Source organism: Hibiscus syriacus, unplaced genomic scaffold (assembly GCF_006381635.1).
Source record: "Hibiscus syriacus cultivar Baekdansim isolate YM2019G1 unplaced genomic scaffold, ASM638163v2 tig00111166_pilon, whole genome shotgun sequence".
NCBI classification, from domain to species: domain Eukaryota; kingdom Viridiplantae; phylum Streptophyta; class Magnoliopsida; order Malvales; family Malvaceae; genus Hibiscus; species Hibiscus syriacus.
Genome location: NW_024063008.1, coordinates 650,607 through 665,447, shown reverse-complemented (window position 1 = coordinate 665,447; position 14,841 = coordinate 650,607). Strand labels below are relative to the sequence as shown.

The window sequence follows — 14,841 nt, the reverse complement described above, 5'->3', positions numbered from 1 at the left end:
GCACCATTATACTATTCTTTATACCAACAACCAGTTAGTATAGTATACTAGATCCCTCAAGTATAGTCAAAAGATTGAATTACAGAGGTAACTAAAGATAAAAGATGAGATTTATCTATTAGTATTTAATTTACGCACAAAAAAAATTAATGGCTATTGATTGCTCTAGGATTCTTCATGACAACCGAAAATGGATAAGATTTTTTTGCTTAGTAAAGAAACACGTTCATAGTGCCTTGAGTTTTGATTTTACGGTTCTTATGATCAAGTATTCAAGTTCAATATAAGATTATTGTACAAGAAAATACTTGCAATTAACGAGAGATTGAATTGGAGTTAAAGATTATTTGATTAATAATTTCTCCATGACATCCCAATCTCTTATGTTGGAATTCAGCTCAAAACTTTAAGTCCAAGTGATGATGAGGTATAGGGATAGCCAGAAAGCAAAGGAAGAAGAAGAAGAAAAGAGCTGTGCAATCAGTCTGTTTTCATTATATATTCTTCTATACTTCCTTTATTTCTTTTACAAGCTAACCCTTTGCGCCTGCTTTTATTCTCTCTTTGCTGTTTTAATCACTGCTTTGCTCTGCGATTCCTGGTTTTGTATGCGAGCAAGTGAGATTGTAAAACATGGATCCAGTTTCATCACATGGCCTTTCTGTCCCACCTGCATTTCATTTAAGAGATTTCCATCTTCACCATCCACATATTCAACAGCGACAAAATCAGTACCATCCCCAGAATTCAGAAGATGAACAACAACAAAGTGGAAGCAGCGGTGGCCTTAAGAAACGGGATCGAGACGATGTCAACAACAACGGTAACGAAGGCAAAGAGCTTAGTCTTCATGGCTAGTGGTGAAGGAGAGATGAATCGAAGACAACGAGGTAGGCCTGCTGGATCCAAGAACAAGCCTAAACAACCCATCATCATCACCCGCGACAGTGACAACGCTTTACGCACTCATGTCATGGAAATAGGGGACGGATGCGACGTCGTCGAGAGCGTCGCCACGTTCGCCAGGAGACGCCAGAGAGGGGTATGCATAATGAGTGGAACCGGGACCGTCACGAACGTAACCCTTAGACAACCGGGCTCGGCCGGTACTGCGGTTGTCAACTTACACGGCCGATTCGAGATACTATCATTGATGGGATCATTCCTGCCTCCACCCGCACCGCCGGCTGCTACGGGGATGACAGTATATTAGGCTGGTGGTCAAGGCCAAGTGGTGGGTGGCAGTGTTGTTGGGACACTCATTTGTTCAGGTCCCGTTGTGATCATGGCAGCTTCTTTTAGTAACGCCGCGTACGAGCGGCTTCCGTTGGGAGGAGGAGGAGGAGAAGAAGAAGGGCAGTTTCCATTGCAAGGGGATGGAATAGGATCACCCGGTGCACTTGGAGGGCAACACCAGCCGCAACAACAACAAATACTAGCGCAGTCAAATGCAAATGCGCCTCTTTTTAATGGACTACCACCTAATCTTCTCAATTCTATTCAATTACCAAGTGAGGCCTTTTGGGCTACTGCTCGCCCTCCATTCTAAGCAAACTCAATGATACGATTGTTGGTTAATTCCTTTTCAACTTCAGCTTTAACAATCAGGTGCACAGGCAGCTAGGAAATCAGGGTTTGTTGAGCAAAGTTTCAGGTTTTGTTTACTGAATTGAGCGTGTTGATTGAATGACAATTAACTCATAGTTTGATTTTCTGAGAAGAAGAAGAAGAAGAATGGAACTGCCTCCAGAATAGCTTAGGTGCTACTTGCAGTACTTCTTTTCACCTATATTTTTATTGTTGCAGCTCCATCACTCTCTCATAATTATACTTCCCCATTATCAATGTCATTTTGCTGTGTGATTTTACACTTCATTACTTGTTCATATAGATACACCCAGTTATACACACGCTACTCGATCTCCTTCGGATAAAGGAAGGTTCGTTCTTATACACAAAACTAGCTAGTATCTTTTCTGTTGATGATGATCAGAACCCATACTTAGGAAGACAGTTGAAGATAAGTACAATTTCATAATTTGTTGGTGTGTTTATGTAAAGAAGCAGACAAGGTCAAAGGATCAAACCTTCTAAATGGGTTGGGTGCATGGGGCTACCAAACTATTTCCCAGAACACGAATGTGCATTACCTAATATACGTTTTTTGTAATTGGATTTGTAAAGAAGTGTAGTATTTGTGTGCGTTTTTATCTAATTTAGCTCATAAATTTATCATTTTTATGAATGTGGTATTTATATTTCTTTTATTAATCCATTTGATATCTAAATGTGAATTTTTTTCAAAATGGTACTTAAATTTATTAATTTTATACGTGTTGATGTGGTATTTTTATTACTTGTCACAATTTCATAAGTGATAATTGAAATGTTATTTTATCATATAGTTAAATTATCAAATTCGAGTATTGTATTGAAACAAATATTGGTTTAGATACCAAACTAAATTAGAGAAATGGATAAATTTAAATATCAAATTATTTTTTTAATCTTTAGATTTATTTTATAATCCATATTCGGAATTTATAATTATTTTTTCAATAATATTATTTTTAAATTTAAGTTTAAGTTTAAATTCTCTAATTAAAAAAGTGATGTCATTTATTGTTGACAAGAGAAATGAGATTATGACGGTTTATAATAACTCCTTTTAATTTTAACAAAGAATTGCGGTTGATAGTTCTATTGAACGGAAGAAAATGATTAATAGTGTAGGGCAAATTATCTTGAGAGAGAAATAGTATATGAGAGGAGGAAAAAAATTCTTCTCCAAACTTACATGATGATTTATATATATGTTTTTTTATTGCCCTCACGATTCTTAGACTTTACTTTAATTAATCTAGACTGACCCGTGTCACACATCTAATTTTGGTAGGTGAGTCCCCTAACAATTTTTTTTGCATATATAAGGACTCAAACTCGAGTCCTTGCTTAAATGATATCAAATAATAAATAATTGAGAAATATAAAACTAATTGAGAATAAATAATTGTTTAAATGATTTTTTACATATGCAATGACGTAAAGTGACGATGGTTATTTGTAAGTTAATAAGACGAACAAAAATATTTGTAAAATAATAAATTTAACTTTAATAAATCATGATCATTATTAATCACGTAAAGTAATCGTAGCTAGTTGAGAAATATAAAACTCTAGAAATTTTAATAAACAAAGGATAAATAACGAAAACGCATTTTAGGAGAAAAAGTACCGTATTTATCAGGACACTAATACGAACATAAATACCAAATCGTATAGTAAAGCTGTATGTTTATTGAGAGAGAAATAACGAGAAAGGATAAGGTCTAGGGGGTGGTATTACACGTGCATTGTTCTGAACAAGCTCCTTTTCGAGGCAATACCACGAAACACTAGCAGGTTCTTAGTTCATCCTTGTCTGTCTCTTTTTGGACTCTGAGGAAGAGAGGTTGGGCAGAGCTGTTTAAATGGATAGTTTTGCTGTGTGATAGGCTAATTTGAAGTTAAAAATTGATGATTTTGGAACACAACTAAAGTGATAACATTTCAAGTTACATTAAATTTAAAATATTATAATTTTTATTATATCTTCGAATTGTTATTTTTTTTTAATTTTAAATTAGACTGTCGTTCTTTATACTCCCTTTTTAAAGCACCAATCACCCAAAACCCCCTTCAGATTCTCTCAACAACTCAAACTCACAGCTGTATGCTTTTTCCCCTATTTCCCAAAGCTTATCCATTCCCTTCAGCTTCTGTCATTCCTTACACTTCCTTCTGCTATAGGTAAATTAATATATTTAATAAAAAGAGAAAAAAATGAACAAATTGGCAATAACACAGTGGGGGCATTTTTGTTTGATTGGAACAAAAAAAAAAAGATTTTAAAAAACCAATCAATGCTTACAGAACACAATAGTTTTGAACTTGTTTATATACAAGAACCACTGGATCTTAGTTCCCCTCCTTTCCATTCCATATGGACAAATAGTTTCTTTACTATAATTAGCAAACTGCACAAGACGGGCAATCTCATATGAATATATTATAGGACATTACAAGACACAGTTTGATTAATAAACCAGAGGTTCCCTCTCTAATCGACAAAGCCAGCAACATTCTATATTTCATGGCAAAACTTAAGCAGGCGTGATCTCTGCACTTCGAGTCCGGTACTTCGATTGAATTTTACAGATTTGTATTAATAGTCCATCTGTAACTGCCTCAATTCAGCTATGAAGGTGGGGCTAGAAGTAAGTGTTCGATGTGCTAGTGTTCTTATGTCTTCCCGCGGACAATCTTGGGAGATGCGGATCAATTCCCACAAGGCACCTTCGCTTATCATGTCTTTAGCATTCACTTCTGTAATGTAGTATTGAATTGGAGCCTCATTAGAGATGTCTCAAAATTTTCAAAGGAAAAAGAAACGAACCATGTTGTGCCAAGTGGCAGAGTGCAAGCTCAATATGACGTCGGATTGGTGAGGCATCACTGTTAGCATTCTGTACAATCCATGGGAGAGCACGATCTTCAATCAGAAGAGATCTTCCAGTTTTACTCCCTGTATAATTTCAGAACCAAATTACCCCACCCTTGAAGATAAAGAAATCATAAATATGTGCTGAACATGCACCCTTAACTTTGTTAGCAAGGCATCGAAAAGGTAAACAATGGTACTTTATAAGCTTTGAAATATAAAAAAATTGAAGAAGCCATCCTCCAGGAAAATGTACCTTGAGTTGATGCTCTCGACTCACATTTAGCGAAGTTTGCAATTCCACGAGCAACTTGAGCAAGAACATCTGGATGTCCACATTTAACAATTCCTAGCAAAGCCTTAATACCACCTTCACCACTTAGCTTAGTCTGCAGCTTACCTGCAGAACATAATTGAATTCGACTGAAGAGGTAAAACTACAGATCAACTTAACATTCAAGGAAGTTATTGATCGAACAACTCATTCAGTTAAGCCCTACACCATACACCACTGTTAGTTCTTTCATATGAACATATCATTTAGTCTCCTTAAAAAATGCCAAAAGCATAGCAAATAAGAGCCACAGATAAACACAGAAGAGGTAAAGCAATTTACCATTGCCACAAAGATTGGCGAGCGCCCCAGCAACCATTCTAAGTGTTTGAGGAAATTGGGGCCTATGTATCTGCTAGGGGTTTTATTATTAATTGGATTCCAAGGAGTTGTAATTGGGAAGCAGACAAGTTAGCAAAAGAGGGGATTGGTTGAGGTGTTGTGTTCTGTTGTTGTACAACAACAACAACAACAACAAAACCCAATTCCCATATGTATGGGGTAAGGGGGAGGTAGGGTAGTAGGCTACCCCCAACGCCAGGTTGAGAGTAGCTTCCGTGGAAGACCTCCGGCAGTCAGAAAATTAAAAATTTTCTAGGGAAGTTTATTATGTAAGTTGTATCTTATGTAATTATGGGTTATTAATAAAATGAGGTACTCTTTTCCTCCTTCTGCTAGTTGCCTCTTTCACAAGAGCCAACTAAGAGGGAGGTTTTTAATGAGGCCTCCTATTCCTATAAAAAAAAATAATAAGCTAATACCCCCTTGAGACATTATAAGTTCCTGGTTCGTTTCTGAGAAAATAAACAAGAGTATATTTGTAAAAGGAAGAGAAGAAAGAGAAAAGACTTTAAAAGTGACATCATATTGCATTTCTAGCAGTATAAAAATAATGAACCAGAGGCACAAAAATTTACCATTCATCGCAAGATTGGCAATTGCACCAGCTGCAACTCTGTGTATGGTTTCATCCTCGGAGCTTCCAAGAAGCATCAGCAAGGACTTTAGACCTCCAACTTCTAAAATCTTCTGCTGGTTTATTTCTGAACAATAGAGGTGGGGTTAGCAGTGTCATTGACATATATAAGAAACAGCACTATCAAAGTTATTATTATCCACACACGAGAGACAAACAGCAAATGCATCCATGTCAATCCACAGTTAAGTAGAACTGACGGTTTCAATCTTACTAAAATTGCCTCTACAAGATTCACAGGTATTATTATGGAACAAAAAAAATGATAAAATCAAGAAAACATGCAACTACATAAAAATGGAAGTGCTATATCTTAATTATTTTGAGTTTAGAGCAATGTCCGTGCCATGACAAAAAGTAAAAGAGGAACAGACAGGCAGAAAAAATACCCTCTGCAGCTAAATGCGCTACCACTTTCACAGCATGAATCCGCACATCAGCATCTTCTGCTTCAAGCAATGACAATATCTTTTGCAATCCCACTGTAAGAGAAAGCAATGAGATTAACTATAAATACATTATTGTTTATTATTGTTTCATAATATAACTTCAGGAATTACTACTACCTTGTTCAAAAAGTTTTGCTACAGATGCCTTCTCACCATTTCCTGAATCCTTTAGTTGAGGTCTAACTTGAGAAATGAGAGCATCTAGACCACCCGTGTCATTCCCAGCCCCACCTTTGTCAAGTCTTCTTCTAGTCTATAACAATGAGCATCAAATTAAAATTTATAAAGTAGACATAAAGCTATTGTCACTCAGGCTGGGAATAGATGAGTGTCCTTAAATGTTACTAGACTCGCCTTCTATAAGACAATTTTCATTTCTTTAAATCAGGTTGTTTTAATGCCATTGATATCAATGTCAGGTGAATATTATATATGCAGTTTAATTACAAGGAAACAAACAAAACTTTTAACAGTTACCATACATATTATGTATATTTCTTCATGCGAGGGATGATTAATTAGCAAATGAAGGGGCTGAACAATAAAGCAAAAGAAGTTTGGAAGTATTGCATCACAGGATTAGTACCAATAAGTGGATGGACTATGTGAAACATTGTAGATTCAATTGATAATATACCTTGTCAGCTTCAAAACTTAGGTGCAATAACTGACTTTGCAGCATTGATATTTCCCCTTCAAGTTTATCCTTTTGTGATACCTCACCTTTTAGCATCTTTCGCAGCTTCAAGATCTCCGAATTTGCTGATGCCTATATGTTAGAAGTATGACAGCATGGGACAGCAGTCTATATGCCAAACAAGTAGCAGAAAAGCAGTGCTACAGAAAAAAAATAGACACACAAAATTTACCTCCGACATTTTCAATTGAGCTAGTTGACTTTTAAGGTTATTGACCTCCTCTTCAGCTGCTTTCCTTAGTGAAGTTTCTTTGCTAAGTAACTTTTTTAGTTCAGCAACTTCTTCAGCAGTGTGGATTATTTGCTCTTGCGTCGAATAGAAATTGGCATATATATGATAAAGGAAGGTTAAAAGTTAGCTATAAGTGACAGAAAACTAGAGAAGTACAAAAGGAATGAAGAAAAAGACGAAAAATATGGTCGCTCAACTAAATTAAATTATATGAGCAATCAATATCATGTAATAAGGGAGATACTCCTACACAATATTATAATCTCACCTTTCTTTCAGTGCCCTGATTTTGTTGATTCATTATCCATTTCTCCTCAAGTTTCTTTATTGACTCCATATAGTCCTGATACTTCAATCTTTCCTTCTGCTAGAAAAGAAGAAAAAAGATACCACTCAAACCCCATTTTGATTTCTATTCAGAGCACCCCATCCTTGTACTGAAATTTAGAAGTATATGGCAATTAAAGCACCATTTCCCAAATCATTAAAAAGATCATATGTTACACAATTGATAAGTCATGTTATTTGAAACCAGGGATTTAAATTGAGGTTGCGTTGGATTTATTGGGATTGCGGGCATAGCGGGTGTTATTGCGGTCGTGCAAAAACGGTTCCGGATGGCACCATTACCGCTATATAACGGCAGCTATTCCAATAGCGGACCGTTATTTGAATCCCTGTTTGAAACCATGTAGAAATTTCTACTGTACTTACCACCTTTCAGGTAGAAAACTGGCAAAGTTATGACAGTGATAAGCTTTATAGCATTACACATTAGCACAGCAGTCACCACTTTCCATCTAAATTTAGAATACCTACAAACTAAGAGAAATTCTAAGGGGAAAAATTTTCTTCCCCCACCTGTACACAAACTTCACACAACCATGTGCACATGCGAACCAACAAATACAAAAAAAAGGAAAAAACCTTACCTCCATTGCATCAGCATAGTTTCTTTCAGCCTCAGAAATTTGGTTTTGCACATCTGTTGTTATTCTTCCAATCTCCATAATCAAGTTGTCTAATTGTATGTCTAGCCTTCGAGCCAAACTTTTATAATCGAATTCTTCCTTGAGTTTCAACATATTCTCCAGTTTCAAAGCCTAGAAAAGGCAAAGAAAGAGCTTATGTTGAGCAATTAAATGACATTATAAATAAACAGTGGAATCTAGTACATGACAATCCCTCCAACTAATTCAGGAATGCGTCATAATATAATAAAATAAGATGAAATAATATAAAGGAAGTTGTTTTGTAGCCCACCCTCTGTCCAAACATTATAGTACTAGCTGTTTCTCCACGATGACGTGGAGATGGACCTATAGTTATAACCAATGATGTTCTTGCTGTGCCTGTTAAAGAAACAAAATGTCAGCAGAACAATTTGCAGTATGGAAGATGATGGTCTTACATTGTTCAAATGGGACGTAAGATGCTACAGAACAAGATTTTATAGTTTAACAGACAAACTCTAAGTCACAACATTCATGTTTACAGCTACATGTACATTTGCGAGTACGTAGGATAATAGCTTAGTAATTAATAACACGAGAAAAAAGTAATTGATTTACCTCTAAATGAGTCTCGAAGTAACCTAGTAAGCTTTGAATCACGAACAGGAACATGAGCACTATTCTCTGCAAGTGCATTTATGCACTTCCCTAATGCACTAAGAGAAAGATTGATAGATCTGGCTTCCTCACGTGTATGACCTTCACTCCCTGAAAAGTAATAGAAAATAAACAAAGTTAAATTTGCAGGATAAACAAGAGAAGACGCTTTTCACAAGTAAAAAGGTGGAAAGTAGGATCGTCATCAAATAAACAGTTAAACAGAGGGAGAAAGCTTTTTGCTTCCGGATTCATTACCCGACTTATCAATTCTCTCTGAACCAGCAAGACCTACAACAACTAACTTGCCCTTTCGAACAAGTGGAGGCCTAAGAGACTTAGCCATGCTAGTGTTGTTACCGTTTTCACTTGAATGAGCAGGTTCTCTTCCTTTGACAGGCCTCTTGACATTCACCTGAAACAGAAAGAGATTAATTAATGGTGTGATAAGATAAATAAAGCTCAATCATGATTGTCAACAAAAAATTAATTCACCATCAAAAGAGCATGACTCCGAGAAGATTCAGCGTTCAATTTTGTGTTTGTAGTAATCGTAGTAATTCCAAGAAACTCTCCTGATCTCTTATTTCTACTATGGTAGCCCCAGGTAGTGAAACATCTCCAGATTTATGGTCTTCAATGATGGAAATGTTGTCCTTGGTAGGATCAAGAAGATCCTGTAAGATCTCCATGTAGAGCTTCACAAATTTTCAATGAACAAAACTATTAGGAACATTGAAACATTTATAACTTTGGAGAAAATGATAAGAATATTCTAAATAAGCTTAGACCAATTAACACAATTAATGAAAACTATGACAATATCAGAAATCAACACCAAGATCTGAAGTACTATGCAACCTGCAAATAGGAGACTGAAACAGTATCCCTTTCTGGTGAAACTTCTGCTAAAATATCCTCCATAGCACGGACCATTATTCCACGATTAGCTGTATCTGCCTCCCCAAGTTGTACAAGAGTATATGTTTTGCCAGTACCAGTCTGACCATAAGCCATGATTGTTCCATTGTAACCATCCAAAACACCCTATAAACAAAAATACACAAAGATATCGTTATAAAATCAACAAAGCATCAAAAAAATAAAAAGGAAAGAGATTCTTTACAACAAATTATGGCCAAGCACAACAATTATTTAAAGAAGGGCAAAACAATTGCTAACATAGGATAAGGACAACACAAAACACAATGATAGGCTGAAACTACTATTTTCAGCCTGTAGCAGGCAGGAAAAGGATGGTCATCAACTTCTGAAAATAATTATCATCCAACATAATAAAAATCCAAATATTTTGCTAGATGAAATATTTGAATTCACCACTTCTGCTGTTGCAAGGAAGAATAACTAAATGCAAGTAAATTTCTAACAAATTTTGGTAGAAGTAGAATCCCATGTACTTAAACCTCCACAACTGGCTTTGCAACAACTTCATACACACGCTTTTGAGAAGCGAACTCTGTGAGCACTTCATCGAACTCATAGGTGTCTGTGTCCCAGTTGTTTTTCCGAAGCTTTAACCTTTTAAGCTGAAAAAAGAAGAAAATTTGAAGCATTGGAGAGCACTTCATCAAACTCTAGTAGTAAACACCTGCAGAAACTTTATGGGAGCAAAATTCAATAACTTTAAAAGCTAGTTACGTCAGCTACATGCACAAGCACAGGCACAGGCACATCCAACTTCTCTTTTTCTAATGCGGTTAGAAACTAAATCCTTCTTGACTAACTGAAATGAAGTGATTATATTATTCAATCCTTACTACTTTTCTCCATTTAATTTGAATATCTCGCTTTTTAGGCTGATGAATCCCTCATGGTGCCAACCCGTACATGATAAAATGAATATGTCATTCTCTTAACTTTTCTTCAATCAGTGCTACTTCAAGATCAAACATATAACCCTGCACAGGGACGGAGCTATTCAGTGCTTGGGAGGGGCCATCCCCCCATTTTCGGGTTTAAATACTTAATAGGTCATTGTTCTTTTGAAGCTAAGCACACTGGCCCCTCCCAATGTTTAATCCTAGTTCCATTGACCCTGCACATCTAACTGTTAAATAGAAACAAAATACCTCTGGTTGAAGTTCTACACAATCAGCAAAATCAGCATCTGCCACAGACTCTTCCGCGTTACGTGGACGCAATCTCGCAGCCACTCTAACTCTTCCAGGAACTGAAGAGAGACATAAAGGATTCAAATTAACAAATAATATACGCAGTACAAGCATAGGTTACATCCATAAGTAGCATGCTGATTATACTTTCCAAGAAAAACTCAATACTAGATAAGTTAAAACCATCGCTCTAATGAAGACTGAATTTACAAAGAACCTGACACTTCATCCCTGAATGAGGAATCATATTTTTCTGTATAAATTTCAGCATTATTAACATACTAACAATCAGAGAAAACGAATCATATTCTCAAAGTGAATATCAAGAAAGGCGTACTAAATTTCAGCATTATTAACATACTAACAATCAGAAATAACGAATCATATTCTCAAAGTGAATATCAAGAAAGCCGTACTAAATCCTGCTAGTTTGAGGGGCTACTTAATTTGGGCCTCAACCAGTGTCCAGCTTCACCCCACCAGTATATGGTTTACCAGTCTGATGTGGAGCATTTTCAGATTGCATAACTGGAAATAACTTAAAAAATTCTCTTCTACCACTTCTCAGAGCTAAGATAATAACAAATATAAGTTTATAACCTTCCAAAAAAAGATGCAGAATGCTACTTATAAAGAGCAAATTACACAATTTATGTTATAATCATCGACAATTGAGAAAAGCTACTCATCAACTTTTAGTGAAATTTCAGACATCCGACACCCCAAAAACGGGGGGGGGGGGGGGAATAAACGAGACACGACGTTTACAAGAAAACCAAGAAGAATTTATCACCGAAGATCTCAAACAAAACCCCAAAACTAACCTCCAGCATCATCTTTGGCAGCTCCACCTCCAAGTGAGCCGGGGCTACTCTTACTTGGACAAGAAGAAGCACCGACCAAAGACGAAGACTTATTTTTTAGTGCAGGCTTCGAAGGGTTGGAATTCACAGAGAATGGCCTATCTGTTGATGATGTTGCCGTTGTCGTTGTTCCTTTGAGGGAGTTCCTATGAGTCCCATTCCTATAAATTCCACCACCACTGGCCATTTCTTCATTAAAAAAAAAACCCAGTAACAAAAACCACAAAAAGCTCCAGCCTTTAAGGCACCTACTTCTTCCGAACTCTCCGATTCTTCGCTTATCCTTTGGTTGGTTGCAAAGAAAAATGCAGTGAAAACGGGGTGAAACTTTTGGAGCGTTTAAACAATTAAATTAGCAGAGAAGAGAGTAAAAGCATTCCCTAACGAAAATACCCTTTGGAAACATAAAGACGTTTCGTTGGTTACTTTACTTGTACGTGCGGCTCGTGATTTAGATCAATCGGGCGTGCCTGTAGTGGAATAGTGGGAGAATTCTTAAATTACTGTCCCGCCCCTCAGATCCAACTGTTTATTTCGATGGGTCATTTGTCATTAGGATTTATATGGCAAGATTTAGTATTTAATTTAATTTTGATTCCCTTTTGAAAGTTTGGAAATTTATATGGTAATTTTTAAAGTTTCAATCTGCAAATAATTATAAAAAGAGACGGAGACACAGGGAAAGGAGATTACTTTTGTATAAAACAAAAGCAAATAATGAGTATTTAAATTTTGAATACCTTAAGGTTTGCTTATGTCTTGGGTGCCCACTAGAATGTGTTGGAGGTTGCATAGAGGTAGATGGAAGATGTGAAGCCAATACAGGTTTCAATTGGAAGTGCAGAGTTGGGCAGGGTCGGAGTTTCCATCAAACCCTATTTAATGTGTTTTCCAAGCTACTTTTATGACTTCAACACCTCAACTTGCTCTTTACGGTGTGGTTGAAATCCCCAAAACAAAGCATGTATCATGCATAAAAATTTATAAAATTCTAATTAAATTTTGGGTAGAGTTCCCAATTGATTCGAATATAAGATATTGTTTTGTTGAATCCATCGATTATTAAAAGTTACAAAATGATTCTCGATTATAGGGTGTAGGTTTGTTGAATCCTCGATTATTAAAAGTAACAAAATAGTCACCTGACTATTCATTATGTTCTAAACCTGCCAATTTTTAATTGATAGTATAAGTTGAGCTGACTGGGATATGATAAAATATAATCTTATAATCTCAAACGATTATCATATTTCAGTCAACATGTTAACGTTAAGCTCAATTGACTAATTGATCGTTAATTTTTTTAAGCAAAAAAGATAAATTTGAAACATAATGATTTGTCAAATGATTATTTTATAATTTTTAATAATTGATGAACTTAAAAACACAACCTCATGCAATTAAAAAATTATTTTATAATTTTTAATAGTTAAAGTACTCGATAAATCTTAACTAGTTAAAGACCGTTTTTGTACTTTATCCTTAAATTTTACTATTTAAAAGATACTAGAGTTGAAAGTCTCGTCTTTGGACGAACAAATTCTTACGACTTACGCATCGTATTAGTTAGGTCTCAATGTTGTTTTCTAATTTTATGATTTTTCAACATAAAGGAAAAGGATACGAGGAAAGCACTGCAATTATGAGAATAAAAGTAATACTCTACCAGATAACAAACAGCTTTTGATACTAAGGAGCGGAATTGCAAGCCAGGGAATGCTTTTTCAAGGTCTTGAATTAAGCAATAAAATTCTCAACTTCAATTTGATTAATGATTTTCTGGGAATAAAATCAGATTTCAATTAATTCTGTGTTGGATGATTCTGTTCGATTATTAACCAACTATGTGGGTCTGATGAAAAGATAAAGCCCAGAAACAATTGAAGTAAAACTGAAAACTAAATATTCATTGCTATTATGGAATCAAACACTACCCTCAACATCAAAACACCCCCGGTAATTTTCCAAATCCATTAAACAACCAAGTGGAACGACCACAAAAACCATCTCCAAACTCCCACACTTTCTTTTTCAGAACCTCCCCAACTTATCGGCTTTAATGATCGGATTCGCCTTCGCAATCGCCTCACGTCCAACACCCTTGAAATCAAAGGAGCACTCGTGTTTTTCCGGGTACCGATGCTCGCCGCAGAATGTACTTTCACACCTGCACTTAAAACCGGTTAATCCAACTTTCTTTCTGCAGACGGAGCACCTGTTCGCCGCCTTCGGCTCTGTCGGTTTTTCATCGGCCAAAACAGTAGCAGGTTGTTGCTCGACCACGGTCGAAGATGATGAACCCACAGAAGTCACCTCAATAACAGGCGTCAAAGTCTCCGCAAATTCATCTTCCTTCTTCGTTTTGACTCGGAGGGACTTCTCCATGGCAACTTTCACCTGCGCAGCTTGCTCCTCCCCGGCACGGATGTCCCGATAACACTTGGAACAAAGGTTCATATTCGCCGTCGTGCCGAAAAACCCACATCCGTTGGCGCAAAGCTTTGGCTCAGATGGTGGAAAGCTAGTTCCTTCATTCTGTTCAGAACCCATGGTTTCCTTTCTACAAGCAAAGATGAGAAAATCCTCAGGGTTTTGTTTAAGATCTCTTTTGATTAATGATTTTCACGAAACGATTAGATGCGATCAAAGTTGAATTACCCTAAGCAGGCTCGAATCAAAATATATAAAATCTGATTATCTTCCGAATCCTAAAACATCTGTATTTTTAATTTAGAGATTAACGAATATACCCCTCCACCAATAGTAAGGGTATTATCGTACATGTGAACAAATTGCGTAATCTCATCAAACACTTGCCCGGCAAGAAAGGGATTTGGAAGTTTAAAGAATAAAAAGTAAAAGTCAAATATATCCCCCGGACTGATGTTTAGGTGGTAATAAAAGACAGGGTAATTTTGTGTTTCGAACGTCCGTTTAAAACCGGACTCCACCAGTAATCGGGAAGAATCCAGTTAAATCCTAATACGATAATGGGTCGAATAAAGCGGAATAAATCGAACGGTCACCAATAGTTATGGGTCAAATAATAAATGGAGAATTTTCCTAAC

The 14,841-nt window shown here is 36.3% G+C and overlaps 1 protein-coding gene, 1 long non-coding RNA gene and 2 pseudogenes across 4 annotated transcripts in view; 2 read left to right on the top strand and 2 right to left on the bottom strand.

Moving 5' to 3' along the window:
* Positions 1–486: 486 nt before the first annotated feature.
* LOC120155184 lies at positions 487–1,748 on the top strand (annotated as a pseudogene).
* Positions 1,749–3,943: 2,195 nt separating this feature from the next.
* On the bottom strand, positions 3,944–12,068 carry LOC120155249 (annotated as a pseudogene).
* Positions 4,484–14,841, top strand: part of LOC120155250 — a 14,263-nt gene continuing 3,905 nt past the window's right edge. The window contains exons 1-2 of the long non-coding RNA XR_005518957.1: positions 4,484–4,621; positions 12,874–12,877. This is a non-coding gene — a long non-coding RNA (uncharacterized LOC120155250). The remainder of the gene's footprint in view (positions 4,622–12,873; positions 12,878–14,841) is intronic.
* LOC120155248 (zinc finger A20 and AN1 domain-containing stress-associated protein 1-like) overlaps positions 13,654–14,841 on the bottom strand; it is a 27,149-nt gene continuing 25,961 nt past the window's right edge. For 2 of the 3 annotated variants that reach the window (XM_039166824.1, XM_039166821.1), the window contains one exon: positions 13,654–14,329. In XM_039166824.1, the coding sequence (XP_039022755.1) occupies positions 13,805–14,323 (519 nt within the window). In that variant the 5' untranslated portion in view covers positions 14,324–14,329 and the 3' untranslated portion in view covers positions 13,654–13,804. Of the gene's footprint in view, positions 14,334–14,841 lie in introns of all 3 variants that reach the window. The other variant, XM_039166823.1, reaches the window with a different exon arrangement.